This window comes from Oreochromis aureus, linkage group 22 (assembly GCF_013358895.1).
Source record: "Oreochromis aureus strain Israel breed Guangdong linkage group 22, ZZ_aureus, whole genome shotgun sequence".
Taxonomy (NCBI): Eukaryota; Metazoa; Chordata; class Actinopteri; order Cichliformes; family Cichlidae; genus Oreochromis; species Oreochromis aureus.
In genome coordinates, this window is record NC_052962.1 from 6,661,411 (window position 1) to 6,688,014 (window position 26,604).

Below are 26,604 nucleotides of genomic sequence, written 5' to 3' on the forward strand. Positions count from 1 at the left end.
GGAACATGTTTTTTATGTAATAAAATCATTGTTAATAATAATAATAATAATAATAATAATAATAATACTATTTCACATTGTCTTTCTGTTTTTTTATTGACTATTCTTTTTACTTGGCCATAGTTCACTGACAAATTTAGTAGGGAATTCTAAGCAATCGTGACGTACATTTTGGTTTAGGTGTTTGAAGGCCTGTAATAGACGGGCGTTTTCGCTATTGCCCATTACCACATAATTGGTCACATTTCTGGAGGGACAACTCACGGATCCAATCACAATAGGTTTTGAATGGCCAAAAGCCAAATATCTGGTTATTAACAGTAACGCCCAAGAGAAAACTGTACGCGCAGTTTTACCCAATTTAGCCAAGCAGTGCCGGAAGTACAGTCGATTGGCCGTCAAAGTAAAACAGAGCAGCTACAGTTTTAACAGCAACAGGATTATTTGTATTTCACATGAGGGTGTAAACTAATGCAAATATGTATGAATAACTGAAATATTTGTGTTTTCAGTTATGGATTATACCTGAATTGTGTACGTGCAGACAAAGCACTTTTAATTTGAAGATCTCGTGCGGACGTCAGTCAGTGTGTTCCGTGTAATTGACCTGACCCCATTGTTTTGCGTCAGTTTCTTCCTGAACTTTTCGAGCTTTGAGGACTTTTATCGAGACTGTTACGGAATAAAACATCATGGGTGCTTGTTTGGCTCTGGGTTCACTCGCAAATTGTGTAAGTATACATTTACCGGCTGTCGTGTTGGCAAATGAAATAGTTTTTAAACGTCTTTATTTATTTGTTTTTGGCTAATTCTTTTGCCTTGCTCTACTAGGCAGGCCGACATTAGGCATTGGTAATGACACAACTTCAAGTGAAACTGCTAAAATTAGATTAGTTTCCTTTAGCCTACTGGCAAACTCACCACTACACGTGTCCTGTGACTTTTACTTTGATCTTATACATTCTTTAATGTTCTAAAGAAATCTGTGCTGGATAGTTGAATTCGAGGGACGTCGGAATTATCAACTTTCTGAAGCGTTTTAGCAGACAAAGTGAGTAACTTGGTTTAGTGTTTTAGAGTGATGATGGAATGGTGCGCTTAGACTCGTGGAGAAAGGTTTGCGGTTACGACCCACATCATTTCAGTCAGTAAGTCAGTAGACGACGCTGCTAGCTGTCCAAGGTGGAGTTTCGCAGATCTAAAGTCACGTGCACCGTTAAAAAAAAAAAAAAAAAAAAAAAGAGCATCACTGTTTGTGCTGTTCATGTGCAAGTGATGATCTAGTTTTTGAGACTTCTGGCACAACATATTGTGATGAAAACAAACGTTTTTAATGAGCTGTTCAAACTGAAATCAAACGTAAGTGAAGACGTCATTCAGTGGGAACTGATTAGATTACCCCTCGGCAATTTGAAGATCGTGATCTGTGTTTCAAAGCATATACAAAACCTCCAAGACAACGTAATTTTGAGCTTTTCAAGCGCTACTTTAACATTTTATTTGTTTATTTTAACTGCCATATTCAAATATCGGATCCAGGGTCGGTAGCTATAACACTAAATCCTGTCAAAGGTTGGAACATTTAAAGTAGCAGAGATGGTTCTGCAAGGAAAATGTAGCGAACGAATGTCCTAAAATAAAATCCAAGCTTGCAGCTTTTGAACTTTTGACTTTTTAACACACTCAGATGACGTCACTTCCCCATCGCGGTGTCACCTAAAGCAACAGTGGTGTGTTTTGGGCGCAGGAATACGTTGTGATGTGGTGGACCATAGCTCACGTCAACCAAAACCGAAACTTTTTTTTTTTCATTCTGATGACCGCATTTGCCATGAAGAGGAAATCATTCATGCTGTTAAGGACAGCGTCTGAGATTTATTGCAGTTTCTAAGAGTTGGAAATGTGGAAATGACTACAGTGTGAAATATAGTACAGTATTCTGATTCCAAGAAGCCAGACATTGCTTTTTCACTCTCTTTGTTAGTCCAGTCGTTGTACCTGTTTATTTAATGGGGAGTGTTTTGTTTTTTTTTTTTTTGGGGGCTTGTTTTTTGGTTTGTTGACACACTAACGCTGACCTAAAATTATTCAAGCATACAAACGCACCTCAGTCAGAGAGTTGAACCAGTTTTGTGTCTACACATAACAGATACATTAGCAAAGAAAACAACTGCCAATTCCTGGTCTTCCTGGATAAAAACATACACTACCAGTCATGGATTGTCCTCCCCAGAGCTCAGGGGCCTGTTCTTCGTACCTCGCTTACTACATCCAAGATCAAATGACACATCCAAGATCAAATCATCGCGCTAACTTTGAGCTCGCTAATCCGGTTCTCCGAACGCACCTGTTGTTGACGATGAGTATAGCTGGATGAAGTAATCTGAGATCACTGGGTGGCTTAAAAGGGGCTACGCATCGATAGTAGAAACATTGATCGGCAACCCTGTGATTGGTCGGCGAAGATGTCGAAGGAGCGCGCTCAGTATTTTACGGCAGCAGAGCAAGAACTCTTGATTGAGGGATATCAGGAGTTTCAGAGTTTAATTAAAACGCAGGAGAACACTGCAAAGGCTGCAAAAGCAAGGAGAGAGGGCTGGCAGAAAGTTGCTGACAAATTACACTCGTAAGTGATCCATGATATTACATTATATCATGTGATATTATATTATACCATATTATATTATATTACATCATATCCCCTTCTACATTAGAACCACAACAGGACCCACTAACATGGGAACTCTTGAAAAGAGACCCTGGAATAATCTGTTTGTTTGTTTATAACAGCAACCAAGAAAAGGGCAGAGCAAATAAAGACAGGTGGTGGTGCTGCACCCCTCGTCACACCCTTTTTGTACTGTGACATTTATTGACATTGTGGGTTTTTGTGTGTAGTTTGACATAACACTCCATCACTTTTACCTGTTCCCATGCAAGGGGTGACTGAAGCATGCACAGTAAGTCGGGAGTAAGTATATACAGTACAGTAGTATATATATATATATATATATATATATATATATATATATATATATATATATATATATATATATATAGAGAGAGAGAGAAAGTAAATAATACCCTCACGGAGAATCGATATCTCTCTATGAGCACACCGTCGCGCCGAGCTAAAGGATCCCGTCTATCCCGCAATATACGCTAAATTCTGTAAACTCTCCTTATCAATCTTGCACCTTCCTTGCTCGCGCACAAACGGGCAGGACATGGCTGCGACAGACTTCCCAAATCCACCTTCGCTTTTTAGCCGTGGTCTGTCATCTTGATTGCACGTAGTAATTTACTATTACTACTCTAAAATATGAATTACATCTGACATGATCTACTACATGTAATAGAATGATTAATAGTACATTTCCCTTTTTTTCGGAAATGACCTGTATGTATCTGTATGAAATCAATAAAAGAATCAAAAACATTATCTTTAGTTACATTGATAATATTTATTTATGGTAAAACAGTGGCGAAATATCGCTCTTGCTTTCATATAACTGCAGCGGACATACCTGAGAGGCCGCGATCTAATCCTGTTTACATAAAGTAAACCTGCTCCCGAGCAGGCTTACTCTTACGGATCTGTTGCTATGACAGCAAGTCCCAGATGAGCTTCGGAGAACCGAACGATCCAAGATCACGCGAAATCGTCAACATTCAAATCCGGCTAACTTACTTAGCGAGGTACGAAGAACAGGCCCCAGATCTCAACATTTGTGAACCAGCGTGGGATCATCCTGACAGGAAACAAAGTAAAACGCTGGCTACATCCAAAGAAGAGCTTTGAATGACCTTCAGTAAGCCTGGAGAACAATTGCTGCAGATGAAGGAAATGACAAGATAGCCTGCATAAGAGAGATGAGGCTGTGTTAAAGAATGAAGGTGGTCATACCAAATACTGCTGTTCAAGCTGTTTCTGGCAAAATCTAAAGAAATTAAGACTCAAGACTTTTGCAAAGCACTATAAGTGCTATTGTTTTAGTGCCTTCAGTCACTGAAAACAACAGTGCCATTTTACACTGCTTCATTTTATTCTGTAAATGGTGCCCCAAAATATGACAATTTTCTTGCAGTGACTCAAAAATTGAAGTTGGCTCTCTTTCTGGAACAGAGAGTAGAGTTTCCCCTTTGGCACTAAATCCACCTTCTGGAAGAGATTCTAGGTGTGCTGAAGTTTGCCATTCACCTTTTCTCATGTTGTACAGTAAAACCAAAATATTTAATTAGCTGACATATGCATGGTAAACTTAGCAGGTTTCTTCTGGCAGTCTTAGAGAAACTTCACGATTAGGTTTAATACATGTGTCACTGACTTGGTCAGCTGTTCAGTTCATGCTGTTTGTTGCCAGCGCTCTGTGGCACAGGCCCGGCTCAGCCGTAGAAAACCAAATGCTTTTCAACACAGCTGCAGTGTTTACACCCTGGGCTCGTGTCCTCTGGAGCATGCTTATATTTAGTGAAGGATGGCTGCTCTCAGCTACAGTCTCTGCCTCGGTGCTTCACACACCTCTCAGCAGCACGCGCGTGAATCATGCAGAAGTCCTGCGTGATCCGGTTTGCAGCGCCGGATCAGAAACAGACAGGAGGAGAGATTTGTTATGGTAGCGTCTCTAATCACAGACTTGATTAGTACCACAGGAAGGAAAAAATGACTTGTCGTTGCTCTCCTGAAAACATGCAGAAGAAAGAGAAAGATGGTTGCCCCTGACAGCAGCAGCAGTATCTTTTTTTTGTTGTTTTTGTTTTTCCCCTCTCCTAACCACAGTGTTTGCAAGCCATGCATGCATTATCCTGATTATCCTACACCCCCCGAGTCCTATCCCTGAGTTGCATAAAATATGAAGCTGTCCTGATATTTCTCTCTTTCGTCCTTCTCCAGGCATCCTGTTTGTGCGGCTCGGCCTCCTGCCTGCTGTCATCATGTTGCCCTTCCACATACAACTCCACCATCAGCCGGCTGGCCTTCTCCTTCCTGCTGCTGCTGGGCACGCTGGTGTCCATCATCATGATTCTGCCAGGCATGGAGGAAAATCTTAAAAAGGTTGAATGAGATTTAATGGCTATGAAAACAGTTTATTAACCGCTGTAATCCATCAACACAGATATTTTAAAGTGACCTAACTGGATGCTTGAATTGGGTTATTTTATCCTGATAAATCTAGATGAATCACTTGTACCCCACCATTGCCCTTTCACCCTTTAATTTCCTATTTGTGTTCACGTCAGATTCCAGGGTTTTGCGTCGGCGGTTCGAGCATAATTGGCATAGAGAACAAGGTAAACTGTGACATCATCGTGGGCTACAAGTCTGTGTACCGCATGTGCTTTGCCATGGCCTGCTTCTTCTTCCTCTTCTCCATCATCATGATCCGAGTGCGCAGCAGCAAGGATCCCCGAGCAGCCATCCAGAACGGGTTAGTGCTGCAGCTTTGTTTTCTGTGCTCCACGTTGTCACAGCATGCTGCACTCTGGTGGCCAATCGTGGACACTGCACCTTTTAAGAATGCATTTACACAAACACTGATAAACCGGTTTGCTGTGTGTACATAGATGAAATAACATTGATTTTTTTTCCCTCAGTTTCTGGTTCTTCAAGTTTCTGGTGCTGGTTGGTATAACTGTGGGAGCGTTCTTCATTCCAGATGGAGACTTTAATACAGGTATGGTTTTAGCCACAGTGAGGACAGTTCTGATAAAATTAGAGCTTGAATCTTAATGCCTGTAGTTAAACTTTTTAAAATTCTTTGAAAATGGAAACTTAAAGTGGGGACTTATATTAGTATGCAGTTAAATACTAGGGGTGGGTTTTAATAATCGATTCATCAATTAAAATCGATTCTAGCTTGGATAACGTGAAATCGATTCATTAAAATCCTGAATCGATTTTTTAATATAAATTTATTTTGCCCGAAACGCCAGGAAATTTCAACAACCACCAAACAGCTAAGACAGTAAATGAGAGCAGGTACACGGATTCTGCACAAGGACGTAAACACACAGCGCGGACCCGCGGATCAGAATCAGTGAGATGTCGCCTTTGTCACCCGACGGGCGCTACCGCTTTAAGCGGCTGCGCGCGCTCCCGCGGACGGCAATCACTTTCTGGCAGACAATCACTTTTTGGCACAACAACTGCACGGACACGGTCGGGGCTGAAAGTCGACAGCTCACTGATTCTGATGTTTTGGCGGGTCCGCGCTTTGTGTTCACGCCCTTTTTGCGCTGATTCTAAAGCTGTTAGTTTTATCTCTCTCCAAACAATATTGACTGAACCAGCAGCAAAAGAAGATCCAAACTACGCTTCACATAAACATCGTTATGAAATCACTCTGACTTTTACTGTTTTGCTTCCACCATGCACAGGTCTCGCTCTCTCTCTCTCTCTCTCTCTCTCTGTACTTGAAGAACAGTTTCCCGTCTAAAAATCTGTTTTCTGCATTATTCGCTTGCTTGTTACGCACAAGTCTACTGTTGTTTACAGCGCTGTCGGCCGCTGTTTTTTTTTTTTTTTTTTTTCGTTTTACATACTTCCGAAAAGAAAACCTAATTTCTGCCGTTCAATACTGAACAAATTTAAACTTTTAAAAATTATGCAAAATGCAAAACGCTTAGCCGTGTCTCTAATAAAACCTCTGTAACGTCAGAGGTAACGTTCATGTCGATTAATGGTTTTCTTTGGTTTTTGATGTACTGCAGAATACTTTTATAAAATCCCAGGCCAGGAAAACCACCTTCATGTTTTTCTGTGTTTTATCTTCAGCTACTTTGACACAAAGGCATCTGATGTGACGCTCACACCTTTGATAAAGACTTGCGTGTGTCAGCTTCCTTTTTATAGATACAAAAATATGTAAATGTACTGATCTGAATTATAATATTTCTGACTGTCAAAATTTCCCAGATTCAAATCGAATTTAATTGAATCGAATCGTGGATTGAATCGATTCGGGACCTTGTGAATCGGAAACGAATCGCTTCAAGAAATCAGTGACGATACCCAGCCCTATTAAATACCATTGTCTTCTTTAGTGTATTAGTCCATAACTGATGTAGAGTATGACATTCAGTAGTATCTAGATTTTTTTTTGTGGTATGTCTAAAACTTGGTATGAACCCAATAGTCTTGGCATTAATTTCCCACAATGCTATGCAGCATTGACAGATTCCTGGACAGCGACAGAGAAGAGAGCTGAGGTCTAGCGTCAGTAACTCATCAAATGAAGTCTTTCAGTATAAAAGTTTTAGCTTTGTTGTGATAGATCTTTCAGAGTTGTTTATCAGTGCAGGGTTTATCTCAGATGAATTTGCATTACCATGGAAACATGTCTTATCTTTTAGACCTGATCAGATTTTAATGACGATGCTCCTGATCCAGATTCATGTTGTTGTAAACAAATGTCTGTAACACCACACAGAGCAAACTTGTGGAATCTTAAACGATCTTGTTCTGTCTGCTATAAGTGTGGTATTACTTCGGCATGGTGGGCTCCTTCATCTTCATCATCATCCAGCTCATCCTACTGATTGACTTTGCCCATTCCTGGAACCAGTCCTGGCTTGAGAAGGCGGAGGAAGGAAACACCAAGTGCTGGTTTGCAGGTATAATACTACCAGATCTTCAAGTGATAGTTCTGTGGAGAAACTGGAGTTTCCCAGATAGGGGATAATAAGGGATATTATCCCCTATGTAAGATCAGGCTATGTATATACTACATGTACTACTTTTTCTTTTCCTTAATCACTATACAGATAATTTATCTACATAAAAGCCACTGAACTAACTTTGAGGTTGTGCTGTAAAAGTCTAGGATTTTGATCAAGAAGCTGATACTTTCAGGTTCAGTGGGTCAGTGTTACTTTACAACCCAGCGACGTGTCACTTTAAAATGATTGTCTCTGATTCTGTTCTTCTGTTGCCCCCACAGCTCTCCTCTCCGTCACCTTCATCAACTACGCTTTGGCTTTTACGGCCATTGTGCTCTTCTATATCTTTTACACCCAACTTGACGACTGCACAGAGCACAAAGTCTTCATCAGCCTCAACTTCATATTCTGCATCATTGTGTCCATTGTGTCCATTCTGCCCAAAGTCCAGGTGATGTAGAAACTTGAGGAGATAGACATTAAGAGACTTCTATAATTTACAGAAAAAGCTGCTGCCATATTAATGTGGTGGCCCTGAGAGGTCAGATGGATTGCAACTTAAGAAAAAGCTTGCAAAACATGACGGCAGTGATTCTGGAGTCGCATTAACACCACGGACCAGCTGCAGAAATCACAGAAAGGATTGCACTGAGATACACTTAGAAGAAGCTGAGGGTTCATCAGTATTGTAAGGGACAAAAATATGCAAGTTTTAAACAGATGATTCATATAACACCATAGATACATTTGCTATTAGCCATTTACTACTAGCTTGTCACTTCCACAGCTGTTCCGTCAAGTTGCTGTCTCCCCAGAAACGCTGAACGCAAAAACACCGTTTTGTTTTGTAATTATCTTTTTCCTTCTCTCTTTCCAGTGTGTTTTATTCAACTTCCATTGTGTTTTGTGTGCTTTTGGAGCGCATTTCAGGGCTGCCCTTTGTCACCGGTTCTGTTCATAATTTTTATGGACAGGATTTCTAGGCGCAGCCAAGTGGCGGAGGGCTTTCACTTCGGTGGCCTCAGAATCTCATCTCTGCTTTTTGCGGATGATGTGGTTCTGTTGGCTTCATCAGGTGAGGGCCTCCAGCTCGCACTGGAGCGGTTCGCAGCCGAGTGTGAAGCAGCGGGAATGAGGATCAGCACCTCCAAATCTGAGGCCATGGTTCTCAGCCGGAAAAGGGTGGAGTGCCCACTCCGGGTCGGGGATGAGTTCCTGCCCCAAGTGGAGGAGTTCAAGTATCTCGGGGTCTTGTTCGCGAGTGATGGGAGAAGGGAGCCGGAGATCGACAGACGGATTGGTGCTGCGGCTGCAGTGATGCGGACGCTGCACCGGTCCGTCGTGGTGAAGAGGGAGCTGAGTGTAAAAGCGAAGCTCTCAATTTACCGGTCGATCTCGTCCCTACCCTCACCTATGGCCACGAGCTGTGGGTAGTGACCGGAAAGAACGAGATCGTGGATACAAGCGGCAGAAATGAGCTTCCTCCGAAGGGTGGCTGGCCTCTCCCTTAGAGATAGGGTGAGAAATTCGGCCATCCGGGAGGGGCTCAGAGTAGAGCCGCTGCTCCTCCACATCGAAAGGAGCCAGTTGAAGTGGTTCGGGCATCTGACAAGGATGCCTCCTGGGCGCCTCCTGGGTGAGGTGTTCGGGCATGTCCCACCGGGAGGAGGCCCAGGGCAGACCCAGGACACGCTGGAGAGATTATATCTCTCGGCTGGCCTGGGAACGCCTTGGTGTTCCCCCGGATAAGCTGGAGGAGGTGGCTGGGGAGAGGGAGGTCTGGGCTTCTCTGCTTAGGCTGCTGCCCCCGCGACCCGGCCTCGGATAAAGCGGATGAAGATGGATGGATGGATGGATGGATGGAGCGCATTTCTATTTGCAGTGCATTTGACCTCTCAGGGCCACCGTATGTTAAAGCCCCGACAACTTCACTGAAGCATTGTCTACCGATCACTGTGCCGTAGCAAAGAAAGTGAGAAGAAGTTACTGAAAAGACTTTCTTCATGCGAAAAGATCAGTAATCGGGCGACTAATTCAGCCTCTTCCAGCTGTTAGTGTAATATTAATCAGTGTTTCATGTATATCCTTCCTCTCAGCAGTTTTTCAGGTTGTGATAATATTTTTTTAATAGTTTAATTGTTTGAGTTCACTTCTAACTTCAGTTACTTGCACTTTATTTTGATTTTATTGGATAGTCAGATTTGTGTTAATGATAAAATGACTTTGTGGGCTGGTACTATGATGGTGCTTCACTCAAACTGCATTTTTACAAAAACAATATTCACTAACTATATCTAACTGCTGTGTACACACTCACTCAGATGGATGTAGCAGGGGCAAGCTTGGTATCTTGCTCAAAGACAGACATGCAGACTGCAGGAGCAGGGCCACACCGCTGACCTTTTGATTAACAGACGCTGCCTTCTTTTCTAATGTTTGGCTTTCTCCACATCTCCACAGGAGGCACAGCCCACCTCAGGTCTGCTTCAGGCTTCCCTCATCTCCCTTTACACCATGTATGTCACCTGGTCAGCCATGAGCAACAACCCCAGTAAGTCCAGTAATTGAGTCAGTGTAGTCAAAGCTAAAGGAAACAAGTACACGTGTTTTTACAGCTACATACTCTTGTGGTCTTAATGGAGATGTTTCTAATCACTAACTGTTAGTGCTCACCTAAATTCCTGCTTTCCCACCTCAGACCGGAAGTGTAACCCCAGCCTGTTGAGTTTGGTCCAATCCAGCAGTCCAACTCCAGCACCAGGACCCACCTCAGCCCCCGGCACCACCCAGTGGTGGGATGCGCAAGGCATCGTGGGATTGATCATTTTCCTGTTCTGCACTCTTTACGCCAGGTATTTTACTGCTGCTGCTGAAAGAAAAGAAGTGTGTGATGTATTATCAAGCTCTGTCTGTCAGTGGTGTCATAAAATATCAAAAATGCTTCAGATTGAAGAAAATCAACATGGCTAAACACACGATTGTGTTGATTAAGCAGTGGAAGTGTAAAAAAGAAACCCTGCTGTTCATCCAAATGACTATACTGGATTATTGTAGTACATAAATGCTACTAGCTTTTAAAAAAGGACAATAAAACATATATGGAAGCATAGAGGATGTTTAAGTTGTGCTGCTGCTGATAGAAATTTTCAAGCGAGGTCATTGAGTCAGTGCAGGAAGAGAGATGAGCAGTAGCAATAAAGAGGATTCAGAGTCTCAGAATGTAAAACTTTAAGTAAGCCAGCAGATTTTACCAGCAATCTTGACTAAAACAGATTAGTCAAGTACTCGCAGTAGGTTCATATTTACTTATCAGATAGGTTCAGTGTTGTAAGCCCCAACCACCAAATTTCAGAAAGTATCACCTCCATAAACAGAAAACCTTTATGGGGTTAAAAGTTCATGTGACAACTGAGAGAGAGACAACTGCAGAATACATTTCTTCTTCGGTAGATACAAAACGACCCATCAAACATGCTGGTGAATAATGGAATGGCCAAAAATATAATTATTTGTTTGCATGTGGCATTGAATTGTTGCTGTAAAAAATTTACTTTGTAATAAAACACCTTTATACACTTTGTAATACACACTTGTGTAAAACACACTTTGTAATAAACGCCACAAACTCCACACAGAGAAACGTAGAAAAAAAATACATTAAAAATCTAAATATTCACTTAGTTCAAAATGGAAACCAGTTCAAAACCAGTTTGTCTGCATCCACAATAAGAAGCTGCTGAAATGTGCTGCTGTCTGTGAAAAGTGAGTTTTTCATGCTGTTCCCCATCACAGCATCCGCTCATCCAACAATGCTCAAGTGAACAGACTGATGCAGACTGAGGAAGGTCAGGGTCTGACCGCCAGCGAAGAGGCCCCGGCGGAGGAGGACGGAGTCCGACGGGCTGTGGACAATGAAGAAGATGGAGTGACCTACAGCTACTCCTTCTTCCACTTCAGTCTCTTTCTGGCCTCGCTCTACATCATGATGACACTCACAAACTGGTACAAGTAAGTATGTCCTGTTTGCTGCCGCTACACCTTAAAGAGGCTCGCTTCTCTCCCAGTGCTGACTGTCTCTTGTGATTCTCTAGGCCTGATACTGACTACCACGCCATGCAGACCAGCATGCCAGCCGTCTGGGTGAAGATCAGCTCCAGCTGGATCGGCTTGGGCCTCTATCTCTGGACTCTGGTGGCTCCGCTGGTGCTCCCTGACAGGGATTTCAGCTAAAAGCCGCCGTCTGCCTTTTTGCCATTTGCACCTTAAGTAAAGAAAGCTTTTGCTTAAACTTGTTCTGCTTGGATGTTGTACAGAAACAAAGAGCTTAAGAGCTTTAATCACATTCCAGTTTGTCACCTCAGGTAATTTTTCCTCATTCTCCACTGTTGCAAATATAATTGAAAGCACTATATGCCTTTTATAGGTCATTATCAAATGAATGCTGATTTCTATGGGGAATGGTGTTTCACTACATTTACATCATACTTTTTTAATCATTGACTCTGTTTCAGTTTGATGGGAACATGTTTAGGTTTCTGAGATGTATTTGAGTTACCCTTTGTTTTTTTCACACTTTTGTCCATTTCACATATTGTGCCTTTTAAATGTTTTGCACATGAAATGGTCATTCTCAATTTATTGATATCTGTAAAAAGTTTTATGACATGTAGCTTTCACTAAAGTTGCTTCCTCAACCGGCTGATTTGTTTGTTTGTTTTTCAATGTAAGTAATAAAGCTGACATTTTTTTTTTTTAACCTGTATGCAGTAATATTACTGTCCTGCAGATGGTACTGTTCTCCCTTTAACTCCAGCACGATTGGCAACATTGTTTGATTTTAATTATTGCAAAATCTATAAAGATGTGTTGTACTTTTATATATAGACTTTTTAAATTTTATTTATTTATTTATTAGGCTTCAAACACTTTATGCTGCCTGCTGAACTCTGGCTGGCAGGCATTTCCAAATGCTTCACGGTTCGCTCTCCATTGATCACATGGTGCTGCGACGATGTTATTCACTGTGTTCCTTCTATGCGGGATTCTCTTGTCCAGCACAAACACAACCATTTGGCAAGTAGTGGTGGGGGAATGTGCGTTTTCCCATCACAAGATCAGCCTGAACAAGCTGCTTACACACAACTGTTTATTCAAGTTATCTGTTGGGGATGAGCAGCAAGTGACTGGCCTATAAAGTTTTGCCTGGAGATTGGACAGCAAATTTTCTCTTCACTATTCTCATTTTTAAATTTTTTTCAAACCACACAAAAATAAGATTTTCTTGCACTCTGGGTTACTCACACCCTACCTCCTTTTTTCCCTGCTACATACACTCACTGTCCTACCTCTCTCCTGACCTCTTCGCCACATACTGACAAGGTTTGGAACCAAAAATTTCAAATATCGATTCATCACACCATAAGATCTGTTGCCACTGATTATCAATCCAGTTCTTGTGAAAAAGAATTTGAGCAAACTGCACCATTCTATAGCAGGTTAAGTTTTTAATAGTTACATAATACCAAAACACATATGTAAACAACATTTATTTAGGGCAAAATAAATGGATATTTTAAGCTCTTAGCATAATTTGTTAAAAAACAAACCAAAAAAAAAAAAAATCACAACATGACACAATAACATTAAGCCAGTGTTCCCATAAGGCTGACAGGTAACAGCTTTGTTGACATAGGTCACTAAACAGGTTAATTTGCCGCAATAACTGGCGCTGATACAGTCTGCACACATTAAAAACCACAAAATGCAGAATTTATGGTCAAAGTTGTGATTTTGTGAATTGATCCATATTGATGTGGGTGACATCCACAGCTCAGCTATGAGCAGCAGGCCAACCTAATGCTGTTATATAATGCAGAATGAGGCGCTGATCAGTTGCATAATCCAGTTATAGGATCATGCTGTCATTGGGGACTCGCTGCTCTCCTCTCCCGGTAGTCCTTTGGTATTCTCAGCATTTCCCTAGGAGACCCTTCTCATCATCGTCATCACCATTGTCAACAGTGACTGCACCCCTAGTCTTTGGAGGGTTTGAAGAACCTGGCAACCCATGTGAAAATAAACAAAAAATACCGCCCTGGAGCCCTGTGACATATTTTAATAGGCAGCCCCAGTAGTCTTCATTGTAGGACTTTCACCACAGATCCAAGCTTGTGAGGACTAAACATCAGGATAAAGGAAGCCCTCCTTGAGTAAAAACATGTTTAAAAGTTTCACATATTAAATTTCCGTATTCAAATCAATAAAGTCAAATATGTTTTTGCATAATTAATGACTGCAACTCTCCTGCTAATGAGACTGCATTAAGAATGAGATCATTCTGCTGACAACCCGTTTAGATTCTCTAAATCTTATTTTGTCATTTCACTATTTTGTTTTATTTTGAGCTGTAAATGCAGTGCGAGCCACTCAAAACGGAAAAAAATCCACATTCTTTGATTTAAAACAAACAAACACACAATAACGAATATAATATTTATGCCACATATATATATATATATATATGTATAAAACTCTCACGCGTCAGGAAAGAAATTAAGTAGTTTAACATGAACGGAGTTTGTTTGTCTAATATTCTTGGGCTGTAACATTACTGTAAGGCGACGGGTCTCCTGGTAGCGCGCCTGGGTTTGTGTCTCGCGCTCCAGCGGTGGCATGACGTAGCCTTCAGTTAAGCTCGTCTTAATAATAAACACGCAAAGCGGAACTTAAGCGACTAGATCACCAGAATAACTGCACGGTCGGATTTTATTGCTATTTATTAGCAAAACCTGTTTTACTGGTCCACATATACTTCTTAATAAGTTACAAATGATTATATGTTCAGATGACTGGTGTTGCCTTAATTTTTGCTTCACTTCAGAAATGTTATGACTGAAGGCAATTGAAGCTGTTCTTGCTTTCTTGTGCTTGTTTGTTTGAAAAGCAATGGCCGGAAATACTTCATTTTTAATTTACCGGACATTGACAGCAATGATGCTAGCGTGATGGCAAATTACAGCAAGAGACCCTTCTCAATTACAGCGTACACTTTTGGGGGAATTCGCTTCGTCCCGCTACAACTACCGCATCTGGACTGGACTAATTACGTTAGCGGGTAACAACTACGCTTCTTCTCCGCCTGGTGTGACACAGAAAGCTTCTGTCCGAGTCCACGGGTTAGGGAGCCGGAATTCGGCAGCTGGAGGTGTTACGATAAATTAGCATAAATACTATTATCTGATGTGCTGTATGAGGTGTTACTGAATTATGCTAGTAACAAGCTAGCTAGAATGGCATGTGGCGTTTCCGGTTTTAAATGTGACATTTGGCTGTCATGAGTGAAGCTTTAACCTAGGCCCGTTGACTTTTTTTTTTTTTTCTCAAACAAACGTTAAAGCTATCGTTTGTACATAAAATAAGCGACGATTTATTTTCGTCCCGTCAACGCCACAAGACTAATTGCATGCATGTTTTCGCTTTTAGTTTGAACGCAAATCTGGTCATTTCCTGTCTCCTCTCGGACAACCTCGGTTGACTTAACGCAGCTGGTGAAGCCGTGGACGCACCGCAGGGAAGTGAAGTTGAGCATCCTGCAGGTAATGTAAGCTCATATATGGTGTCAAGGGGGCGTTGTTTGAAATATTACCATTTGTTGTGCTATTTTAGTGAATTTGTAGCATTGTACACGCCGTTGCTGAATAGTTGTAATCCAGCGTGTTTTTTCTTGTCGCTATTTGTTGTGAATGGTAAAATAAAAATATAGTCAACATATGGTGACTAGCACGGGGAGAGCAGTCGGAGGACGCTTTCATGCGTTTGTAATGTTTCCTGCTCGCACGATAGAAATATACGCGGCTACCTGAGCTGCTGGTGGGCTTGCCCATTCCCAAAACTGGCTTCATTCATTGTCTGCGAGAGGGAGGAGGTGATGGTGGTGAGCTGCGGCAAGTCGGTCAGAAGTGAACATAAAGGGACAGGAAGTGCATTTATTTCAGCCTAAATAAACGCCTTGTACCGTAGAATACGTGGGTAACTGGGGTTAAAAGCAGCTGAGTGGTGTTAAAATTGTGTGTGAAGTGAACAGCGCGGAGCTGTGGTTGGGGAAAAAAAAAAACACGGGAGGAAAATGTTTGGGTTTTTTTTTTTTTTTTTACGACGCCGTTTTATTTTGAAATCACGTGGATGGTGGGGTTTTTTTCAGTAAACTTGACACTGAACGTAGTAGCTCACCTTGGCTCTGTGTGTGGCATTATGTGGAAAAATTGGAGTGGTCTGCCTCTGCGTGTCCTGGGTGTTTTGCCAAATCTGTATTTCCTTGTTGTGGCAGGGCTGCGGCTTGAAAACGCTGCTGTGCGAGTATTCAGTGCCTTAAATCGCAACAGCTATTTCCTTTCACCCAGTCACTCCATTTAAAAGCCCCCCAACTGGCTCTTTTACACAGGTGTGAATCACTGCTCATGGCTTGTTATTGATTAGTCAGTGTTTGAGTCGGCAGCGCGTGATGTTGCTCGGGGCTTCAGCAGCTCTCTGCGCCTCGTTTGTAGCAAACTAGCCTCCATTCAAAAAAATCTGGCACTTCAATATTTATTAATTCTTCTGAAAGTGCGCATGCTCAAGAACACGACGTTTCTTTCTCACTTTTTTGTGGTCAGTGTAGCATCCACCTACGAGCACTTTTATTTCCATTTTTTGTGTAGAAAGACAACCCTGTATGTTCAGGATCCCCCCCCCCCCCTCCACCTCTCCACCCCATTATTTTATTTTATTTTTTTTTTTTTTAATGATTTTCGTCATACCGTTGTGAGCAACATGGAGTAAAATGCGAGATTTTCTGAACGGACTCTGGCTACACGCAACGGAAAAAGGCTACCCGCTGCGCTGTCTGCATAACGCCTTCCCCTTGCTCGGACATTTCTGCATAACCTGCTTGGCAAAGAATCCAATATGACATCATGCGTGAGAAGAACCCCCCCCCCCAAAAAAAAGAAAAGCAAACAAACAAAATCAAAGCACCGATAATGTTACATAATCACAACTGAGCTTAAATTGGTGGGCTTGATTTGTATGTCAGTGTGGTTGCCAAATGGATAAACTTTACTGTCCCTGTGTTGTATGTTTGGATTTCTGTAGCACCAGTTGCTAATTACTAGTTGAGATGAAAATGGTGTGTACCTACAAAAGGGCAAGATTTATTGTACTGCTCAGAGCTAAAAATGATGCTGGATTCCAGGGCATCTGGGGACAGCTGTGGCTGCTGACTTTGCTACAAAAACAACAGTGTTGTTAGTTAATCCTTCCAAGACAGCATTTCTGGAAGTAAACTGGAGCTTGGGACAGTGCACTGGTTCAGTATTTTTTTTTTTTTTTGGGGGGGGGCAAAAATAGTCACTGATTATGTAAATCCAATTGTTCCTTCAAACATTTCATGTTATTCCCTTTTACTAAATGACTGAATTGGGGTCCAGTTTTTGGTTGTTTTCTTTTGTAACCTGATTGTGAACATGTATTTCTGCTCCTGCTGAAGTGAAACATGTTTCTAGGAAATACTAATGGATCACAGTCATAAATTAATGCTCATCATGAGTCAGGCTGGGTAAAGCAGCTTGCTTCATAGTTTCGTTTTTACAGTCCAGCCCACGGCACATTCTTATCCTTTTAACACGCTGAACCCAAGGCTGCTTCTCTCCATGTGTCTCACATGGTCATGTCTCGCTTTGTAGTGAAAGGGTCAGATTTTTGGCATTTCCTGGAAAGGCTTCATGTCAAAGCCTTGGGGCTGTGACTGTGGTTGTTTATTATAATCTTCTCTTCCCCCTGTGCTTCACCTTGTGAAGGGTGCGCAGGGGACACAACAGTGCAGCACTGGGTCTTCCAGCAGTCAGTTGTGATGCTGCGTGCCTGCATCAATCACTCACTCACTCCCAAGAGGAACAGAGGTAGCTCCTGTCAGTTATAGGATAAATAAATGAAAGCACAGCTTAATAATTTTGAAGCATAAAGCTGTTTGTGTTGCTGTAAATATTAACTAAAGCCTCTTTTTGAAAGGATTCCCATTAATCTCATGTAGTTTAATGTGTGTCATGATCAGGGCTTAAAGTAGACTTTGGAACCTAAGATCCATGTTGTGCTGGAGCAGAGGAAAATGACTGAGTTCTGGTGTTCTTGTTTCATTTGTCGATCGTCCTGCACCTCTGACGTTTACTTCTCAAGGGATCAGCAGATAATTCATTAAGGTATAACACAAATGATTGAAAAATAATTATTATTTTATATCTGTTGCTTTGTTGTTCACAAAATTATTTAGTTTTATTTAATTTAGTTAATTCTGTTCAAGTGCAGTCTTGAGTCAGTTCATATCTCCTTCCAATGAGAAGATTTTTTTGTAATTTTTTTTTTTTAAAGGTGGCTTTAAGCAATTGTTCTCCTGGCTTTACAGAATTGGCTGCTGTTTTACTTATTTTCAGTCCAGTATCTGAATCTGACCATTTTCTGGGGAGCGTGTTGTTGTTTTTTGTTTTGTTTTGGGGGTTTTTTTTGGTTTGTTTTTTTGCTTTCTTGTTTGTTTGTTAAGCTATAAAGGGTTGAACCTGTTTAGTGTATACACATAATGAACAATTTACACACTTTGTTACTAGCAGCATTTTGGAAAAACACATGAAAATGACAAAGATAACAGTTTGGCATATCTTGGCATGGTGTCCAGTGTCTTCTTAAAAAAATTTGAGGAATCTGGACAAGTGCAGGACAAAAGAAGTAGCAAAAAGTACAGCAGTATCTAAATGACCTCTCTGTTCACCAAAGCCTTATCAGAAATGGTCTACAAGGCACATTGTGGAACACTCAGTCATGGACTGGCCTCCTCAGAGCCTAGACCTCAACGTTACTGAAGCAGTGTCCTGGCAAACGTTACCCGTTGAATAACTTAGTATTTCTACATCTATTCATGGTTGGAAAACAGTTCCAAAATGAAACTTGAGTTCAGTGTTGCCTAGATGTTATTTGACTTTCTAGTAAGAGAAAATTTCTGTTCGCTAATTATTTTCTGCTATCTTTATATTAATTAGAATAAAATGAAATGTAAAAAAAGTTTCTCAGTAGACTGATTTTAAAAAATAGAAAAGTAGTCTATAATGCTTTCATAAATGTGGAGGAGATCACTTTAAGAGTCTGATGTGTTGGCATACCACAAATTAAATAAAATTTAAATGTAGCAAATACTAGTCTGTATGCTTTTTTTCCTTTTTCTTATTTTTTTACCTAATAACACAAAATCATATGTGATCAACTCCTGTAAATACAGTGTATAATAGATATGAATATGCTTAGAAATCGTAATGTCACATTTTTAAAAGTTCAAATTTTCATGTCCGTAAACTCTGTTATAAATTCTAATGGTTTAGGAGGCCATGCTCTTGGTAACGCCCACATGCTCAGTAAGGATACGGTAATCAATACTGCAAATCCTAATTTTGAATTTCAAAAGATAAAATAACGGCTTTGACAAAAATCAATAGGAACACTTCAGATTAACTACAATTTCCAGAGAGCCCTGATGGTGCTCAGGACACCCGATAACTAGCTGAGAGCAGCACCTGTTGAGCCTATAATTCAGTGGTGAAACTCGGCCTGTGTGTGTGTGTGTGTGTGTGTGTGTGTGTGTGTGTGAGACAGTTCACCTCTCCCAGTTGTACAAAGTAGATTTTACTCTTGGTCTTGAATAAACCTTTGATTATGAATAATTCATTACCTTAATGTGTAATTCTCCTGCAGTAGCAACAAACAAACAAAAGAAAAGGGTGGAGTGCCCGCTCCGGGTCAGGGACGAGTTCCTGCCCCAAGTGGAGTTTAAGTATCTCAGAGTCTTTTTCACGAGTGACGGGAGAATGGAGCGGGAGATCGACAGACAGATTGGTGCTGCGGCTGTAGTGATGCGGACGCTGTACTGGTTTGTCGTGGTGAAGAGAGAGCTGAGTGTAAAAGCAATGTGCCGGTCGATCTACGTCTCTACCCTCACCTATGGTCACAAGCTGTGGGTAGTGACCGAAAGAATGAGATCGCAGATACAAGTGGCAGAAATGGACTTCCTCCGAAGGGTGGCTGGCCTCTCCCTTACTGATGGGGTGAAAAGTTCAGCCATCCGCGGGGCTCTCAGAGTAGAGCTGCTGCTCCTCCACATTGAAAGGAGCCAGTTTAGGTGGTTCGGGCATCTGATAAGGATGCCTGCTGGGTGAAGTGTTCCGGGCATGTCTCACCGGGAGGAGGCCCTGGGGCAGACCGAGGACACCCTGGAGAGATTATATCTCGCAGCTGGCCTGGGAACGCCTTGGTGTTCCTCTGGACAAGCTGGAGGGAGTGGCTGGTAAGAGGGAGGTCTGGGCTTCTCTGCTAAAACTGCTGCCTCCGACAACGCAGCCCCAGATAAGCGGAAGAAGATGGATGGATGGATGGATGGGGGGTGGTAGTAATCTCATTGGATCAATGATACAGCGACACAAACCCACAATCGCTGTACACAACAACACAAACCCAGAAACGTATCTGAGAATGACAGAAGCGTGTCAGCCTCTGATGATGAATTTGTCCCTGAAAAGGGAGCTGCTTTAATACCCTTCAAAGCACAATACTTTAATGATTTTCTTGCATATTTTGTAAAGTCAAAAGACAAAACTTTTTTGGTTTTACCACTTAAAGCAAAAAAACCCCAAAAACACTTTTAGATCGAGCTGGGCGATAGAACGATAACGATATGTATTGCGAAATAACTTTTTCTCGATAGAAAAATGAAACTATTGCGATAGACCTCATCTCTCTCTCTTCCTGTCTTAAAAAAAAGAAAGAACAGCCAATCCAAATTAAGTAGCGCATAGCCGAACCAATCACAGCTGCAGTGTCACGTCACGTGACTTGTTACGTATAGCACAAGTGCCAAGCCGCACATGTGTATTTGTTTGGGAAGCAGCCAGCCGCCGTGCCGGCCGGTTAATGGAGAAAATGAGTTTGCCCGCTAGAGAAAAATCAACCGAGAGCTTGGGTGACCAGGTTACCGAAGAGAACACAGATGACGGTTCCAATGCCGGAGAGATTGTTGAAAGGAAGGGCCAGAGAAGTTCCGTAGACTGAAAGCACTAATTCGTCATCAAAAACAACCAGGAGAATCCCTGCGAAGCAACAACAGTCAATTGAGTTGGCTTTCTCCAGCGTCTTACCATATGACAAAAAAGCTAAGAGACATAGCGACATAACGAATGCCATAGCCTACTGTCTTGCTAAAGACATGCTACCAATAAACATGGTCGAAAATGAAGGATTCAAGCAGCTAATTGAGGTAATAGCTAAGCTATACAACAAGGAGAGATTGAGAATTTCCTTTTAGTTCTCAGTTTATTTGATATTGACAAAAGTTAGTCAATTTTGTCTGTTCTTCTGTAAAACAAACTAAGATTTATTTTTAGAATTAATATTTTGTTTCTAAGTGGAATTGACAATTTAGTAGTCTGTTTTGTTTGTTCTATTTTGAAACTTAAACGCTTTAGTGGCTGCCTTTTGTGTAGTTTGCGATATTTGCCTTTATTTATTAGGGGTGCAGCAATACTCGTATCGATATTGAACCGTTCGATACAGTGCTTTCGGTTCGGTACGCATATGTATCGAACAATACAACATTTTTTTATTTATTTTATCAACTTTTCTTCTGACGATGCTGTCTGTGTTGAGCGTTCAGTGGATCTGCGTTCGACTACTCCGCCTAGGCTGCACTGTCGAGTGCAGATCCACTGAGCGCAGAGCAAGCTAGCAAGACAGAAGCTAAGCTCGTTGCAACATGGAAACTGCCTCAACGCTACCCGAAATTGAGCCTTCCCCACCCTCATTCAGATCTGGCGTTTGGAGCTATCTTGGTTTTCATGTGAAGCATGACCCTGATGGTAAGCGCGTCATGGACAAAAGTAAAATGGTATGTCGGCTGTGCCATGCAATGCTCAATTTGTGGGAACTAGTGCGTCAGCGCAGTTAGCTTGTTAATGTGTTGACGCCATCCAGCCCCACGCACGGGGCGATCCGTGGTAACTCGTTAACGGAGATTTGCTGCGTTATGGCTTTAGTGTCATTTTAACGAGATTAACGCTGACAGCACTAGTGGGAACACAACGAATATGACTGCACATTTACGCCGACATCATCCTAGTGCAAAGACAAGTGGAAGCAGACAAAAACAACAAGCATGCATGCTACAAACTTTACCCGAGTCATTTAGACAGCCGTTAGCACATGATTCTCCTTATGGGGACCTGATATGTTTAATATGCTGCTGAGAATATACCCCAGAAGAAGCGTATAGTATAGCTTTTATTTTGGAAAGAGCCATTTCTCTGTAATAAACTCTCTTTTCCAAAGATGAGTGATTTCTCGATCAGATAGATTTATTTATTTTTTTTATTATTTTGTTGTTTCAGCAACATTAAATTGAAAAACTGTACTTTTGAGTTAAAATATATATTTATAATTTTAATAAATGACAAATTAAAAAGGCATGAACATTTTTTTTGTATCGAAAAAATATCGAACCATGACACCAAAGTATCGAACCGAACCGAACCGTGAATTTTGTGTATCGTTGCACCCCTATTATTTATCTGAAACTGAAGTCTCATGTTCCTTAAGTACATCTGCCCTGTTGAACTTATTATGGGAAATAAATATTTAAATCAAAACAAGCTGCTGATTATTTCACATTTTACTTGTGAGCAACGGCACATTTAAATCTTACAAATATAGTTATTTGGCTTATATCGTGATATATATCGTTATCGCCTGAAATGAAAAAAACATATCGTGATATGAAAAAATCTTATATCGCTCAGCTCTACTTTTAGATATCACCAGGCTATGAAGGCATGTCAGGAGATACTAGCAAGTAGTGACGTGAAGCTCAAAAGTAATGACTCATGCATGTACATGCATTAAAGCATGTAAAAGGATGAGCGCATTTCTGAAAGAAATTAACAAATAATACTGCACATTGGGGTGGCACAGTGACCTGTTACCTCACAGCAAGAAAGGTTCACTGCTTGAATCCAGTTGTCTCTGGGTACTCCAGCCTCTTCTCACAATCCAGAGACATTGAATTGGCAGTTTCTCTGTGTTAGCCCCGAGAAAGATTTTCCAGAGTGTAACCTTCCTTTTGCTCTATGATAGCTCAAACAGTTCTACACACTCAGTTTTTTGTTTGTTTGTTTGTTTGTTTGTTTCTTTAGAATGATTAAACTGAAATGAACCAGGATTATACAGTGGAGTTGTTTTCAAAGTCAAAAGACCTCATCTCACATTGGAAGATTTGCCATCATATATTGATTTAAAAAAAGATTTGTATACTCACATCACAATGAACTCAAAAATTATGTTGAACATTTTTTTTCCTGAGAGTACAGAAAAAAAATGTTGGAAAAAAGTATAAAAAATATTGATTTAAAATACAGCCCTACATGGTTCATTGAAATATTACTGTATGTTTCAGCCCTGTTGGTTCAGTTTTCATTTCCTAGAGATGATCTGCTGATAAGTTCATTTTCTTGGATACTCTATTTGAGTTGTCTTGTGTTTGAGTCATCTATATTGCCTAAAGGTAGTGTGTGTGTGTGTGTGTGTGTGTGTGTGTGTGTGTGTGTGTGTGTGTGTGTGTGTGTGTATATATACATTCTGTACCTCACAGAAGACAGAAGGACCAGCATGTCTAAAACAGCCATTAGAGAAGCATCGTGGGAAGTAGCTGTAGGTTCACTTATTATTGTCATATTATTAAGTGATGACAAGCAATGAAGTGGAAACATATGTTCAGGAACAGTATTGTTGACTACAGCTGTAATGCACTTTTATCCAGAACAACTTACCAAGCTCCTGATGTCTGCCAGTGTATCAAGCATAAACAAAACCATCATTATCACCATTATGCTGTAATTCCTGTTAGTTTGTAATGGATCCCTGTAGATTAGCGTCACTCCTATCGGGCCTGATGTTCAAGCAGGAGCATAATGGCCTCACTGTGGCATTGATAGGCACTAAGCCCAAATAGCTTTCACTGTCTTTGCCACGAGAGAGGGAGAGGGAGAGAACATGTTGAGTGGAGCTCAAAAGGCAAGGCACCCAGTTCTTAACACGTACAGTGGTGGTATGGTAAACATTTATGCAGCATGCAGAGTCTCCGTGGGTGTTATGAAGTCCCACGTTGTGCTGCTGTGTTATAAAATGGCACAGTTTTTGCTACGTGCTTTTCACAGGTTCCTCTGTTCAGCAAGGGCAGTGAAGCCAGCAAGGACAACATTGATATTCATGCTTCCTGTTCTTAAGGGAGTCACCAATGGGCACCTTGTCACTCAGGTGCCGTTCACTAGTGTCCTTGGTAGCAGGTGAAGTGTTCCAGGTTAAGAAGTCAAAATGTATTTAAACAAGTGTAGACTTCTTCATCAGGCTGGACCTTTTTGAGTTTAAATGAAAAAATAATTTAAATAGTATGTTAATCATGTAAGCATTGCATCTATTTGTCAATAAGTTACACGACTGAAACTCTGACTCTCTTCCACAGTGTTTCCTCGACTGGTTGGGGATGAGAGACACTCACCCCCAACCAGTCGAGGCAGATGGTGGCCCCTTGCTGAAGCTTTTTCTGCTGGAGGTTTCTTTTGTTAAAAGGGAGTTTTTCCTTCCCACTGTTGCCAAAAGCTTGCTCGTTGGGGTTTTCTCTGTATTATTGACCGATCCTTACCTTACAATATTAAGCACTGTTGTGCTTGGTGCAAAATAACTAAATGATTGAATTAATAGATGCCTGCTAAGCATTCATTAGGCTTTGTTTAATTTTTTTTTTTTTAATTATTCATCATCAATTTGCTTTGGTTTACTTTGGTAAAACACTCTGTCGGTAATGATAGGTGTTTGAACTCATCTTAGAGTGCAAATGTTTAGGAGCAAAAGCCCACACATGGTCACTTGACAAGATCAGCCATACAAAAACCCTTGTTGAATTGAAAAAGTAGCAAAATGTTGGTTGGTTTCAAACTGACTGGCGAGAAATAACCAATGCTCCTTACATGTCCACAGAATTTTGCAGAGCTCTGAACAGCCTGTAAACCCATTCATATCTACTGGTTTTGCCAGCGATATTAACTAGATGAGTGATTTTTGTTTATTCCAGTTTGCTGCAAGTGGGCTGTGTATTTTATTTTATTATTATTTTTTTTAAACTAACATTTAAACTACCATGGAAAAGAAGGATTACATATTAAGGCTCACTTAAAAAAAATGCAGTCACAACTAATAAACAAATACCATGCAGATAGCAAAAGGATATTTGTTACTTGAGATGTAAACCACAAAGATATTTCATCTGAGTTTTTTGGTAATCAGAGTTGTGATTTGCGCAATTTCAAACTGGGCAGCAGCACTCTAAATCTTGGGAATGGCTGATCATTATCATTCATTATCATCTTATCATTCTCTCATTGATTATTATGCTTAATTGTTTAATACATTAATAAATTTGCTGATTTTGAAAAGGGTCCATTGCCTCTAAAAGTTTCAGCTTCCATCCGTAGTTGTTGTTGTTTTTTTGTTTGTTTGTTTTTTTAAGCTCCAGACTTTAAAAAAGGAGGCATCATTGTCAGATGCCCGAACCACCTCAACTGGCTCCTTTCTATGTGGAAAGAACAGCGACTCTACTCTGAGCCCCTCCTTGATGGCTGAACTCCTTTCCCTATCTCTAAGGGAGAGGCCAGCCACCCTTCGGAGGAAGCTAATTTCCGCTGCTTGTATCTGTGACCTCGTTCTTTTGGTCACTACCCACAGCTCGTGACCATAGGTGAGGGTAGGGACATTGATCGACCGGTAAATTTAGAGCTTCACTTTTACACTCAGCTCTCTCTTCACCACGGCAGACTGGTACAGCGTCTGCATAACTGCAGCCACAGCACCAATCTGTCTGTCAATCTCCCACTCCCTTCTCCTGTCACTTGTGAAAAAGATCCCGAGATACTTAAACTCCTTCACTTGGGGTAGGAACTCGTCCCTGACGCCTTTTTCCAGCTGAGGACCATGGCCTCAGATTTGGAGGTGCTGATTCTCATTTCCACCGCTTCACACTTGGCTGCGAACCATTTCAGTGTGAGCTGGAGGCCATTGCCCGATGAAGCCAACAGAACCACATCATCTGTGAAAAGCAGAGATGAGATTCTGAGACCACCCAAGTGAACGCCGCCTGCCACTTTGCTACACCTAGAAATTCTGTCCATGAAAATTATGAACAGAATTGGTGACAAAGGGCAGTCCTGGTAAAGTCCATCACCCACCGGAAATTAGTCTGATTTATTGCCGGCTATGCGGACCAAGCTCTTGCAATGGTTTATAAGGATTAAATGGACCAGACACCCCATACTCCTGAAGCACCTCCCACAGGACACTCGGAGGGACACGGTCAAATGGCTTCTCCAATTCCACAAAACACATGCAGACTGGTTGGGCAAACTCCCATGCACCCTCAAGTATCCTCGAGAGTGTAAAGAGCTGGTCCAGTGTATCATGACCAGGACAAAAACCACATTGTTCCTCCTGTATCCAAGGTTTAAGTTATGGGCGGATTCTCCTTTCCAGCACCCTGGCATAGACTTTCCCAGGGAGGCTGAGGAGTGTGATTCCCCTATAGGTGGAACATACCCTCCTGTCACTCTTCTTAAAGATGAACCACCCCTGATCTCCACGCAGCATTGTAGAGTCAGTTGAATGTTGTTCAGTTGACGTCAGCAGCGCTCCACCCGCGCTATACACAGTGTAAGTAGAGCACTGCTTAAAACTCCTGAGTCGCCTGACGGTTTGCCAGAATCTCTTCGAGGCAGTCTGGGGAAAAAAAAAAAGGACTTTCAATCTCTTCCCACACCCGAGTTTTTGCCTCAGCCCCTGCCC

General features: G+C 41.4%; 2 protein-coding genes across 4 annotated transcripts in view; both read left to right on the top strand.

Annotated features, from left to right (window-relative positions):
• The first annotated feature begins 599 nt into the window (after positions 1 to 599).
• serinc2 (serine incorporator 2) lies at positions 600 to 12,358 on the top strand. Its single transcript, XM_031741705.2, has 10 exons — positions 600 to 731; positions 4,895 to 5,056; positions 5,242 to 5,429; positions 5,596 to 5,675; positions 7,477 to 7,614; positions 7,941 to 8,110; positions 10,120 to 10,210; positions 10,358 to 10,511; positions 11,452 to 11,667; positions 11,751 to 12,358. Exons 1-10 carry the CDS (start codon positions 693 to 695, stop codon positions 11,887 to 11,889), a joined length of 1,377 nt encoding a protein of 458 aa, XP_031597565.1. The 5' UTR covers positions 600 to 692; the 3' UTR covers positions 11,890 to 12,358.
• A 2,309-nt stretch (positions 12,359 to 14,667) lies between these two features.
• hivep3a (HIVEP zinc finger 3a) overlaps positions 14,668 to 26,604 on the top strand; it is a 52,286-nt gene continuing 40,349 nt past the window's right edge. For 2 of the 3 annotated variants that reach the window (XM_031741696.2, XM_039605112.1), the window contains exons 1-2: positions 14,668 to 14,773; positions 15,142 to 15,254. The gene's annotated coding sequence lies outside the window, so the exon portion shown is untranslated. Of the gene's footprint in view, positions 14,864 to 15,141; positions 15,255 to 26,604 lie in introns of all 3 variants that reach the window. The other variant, XM_031741694.2, reaches the window with a different exon arrangement.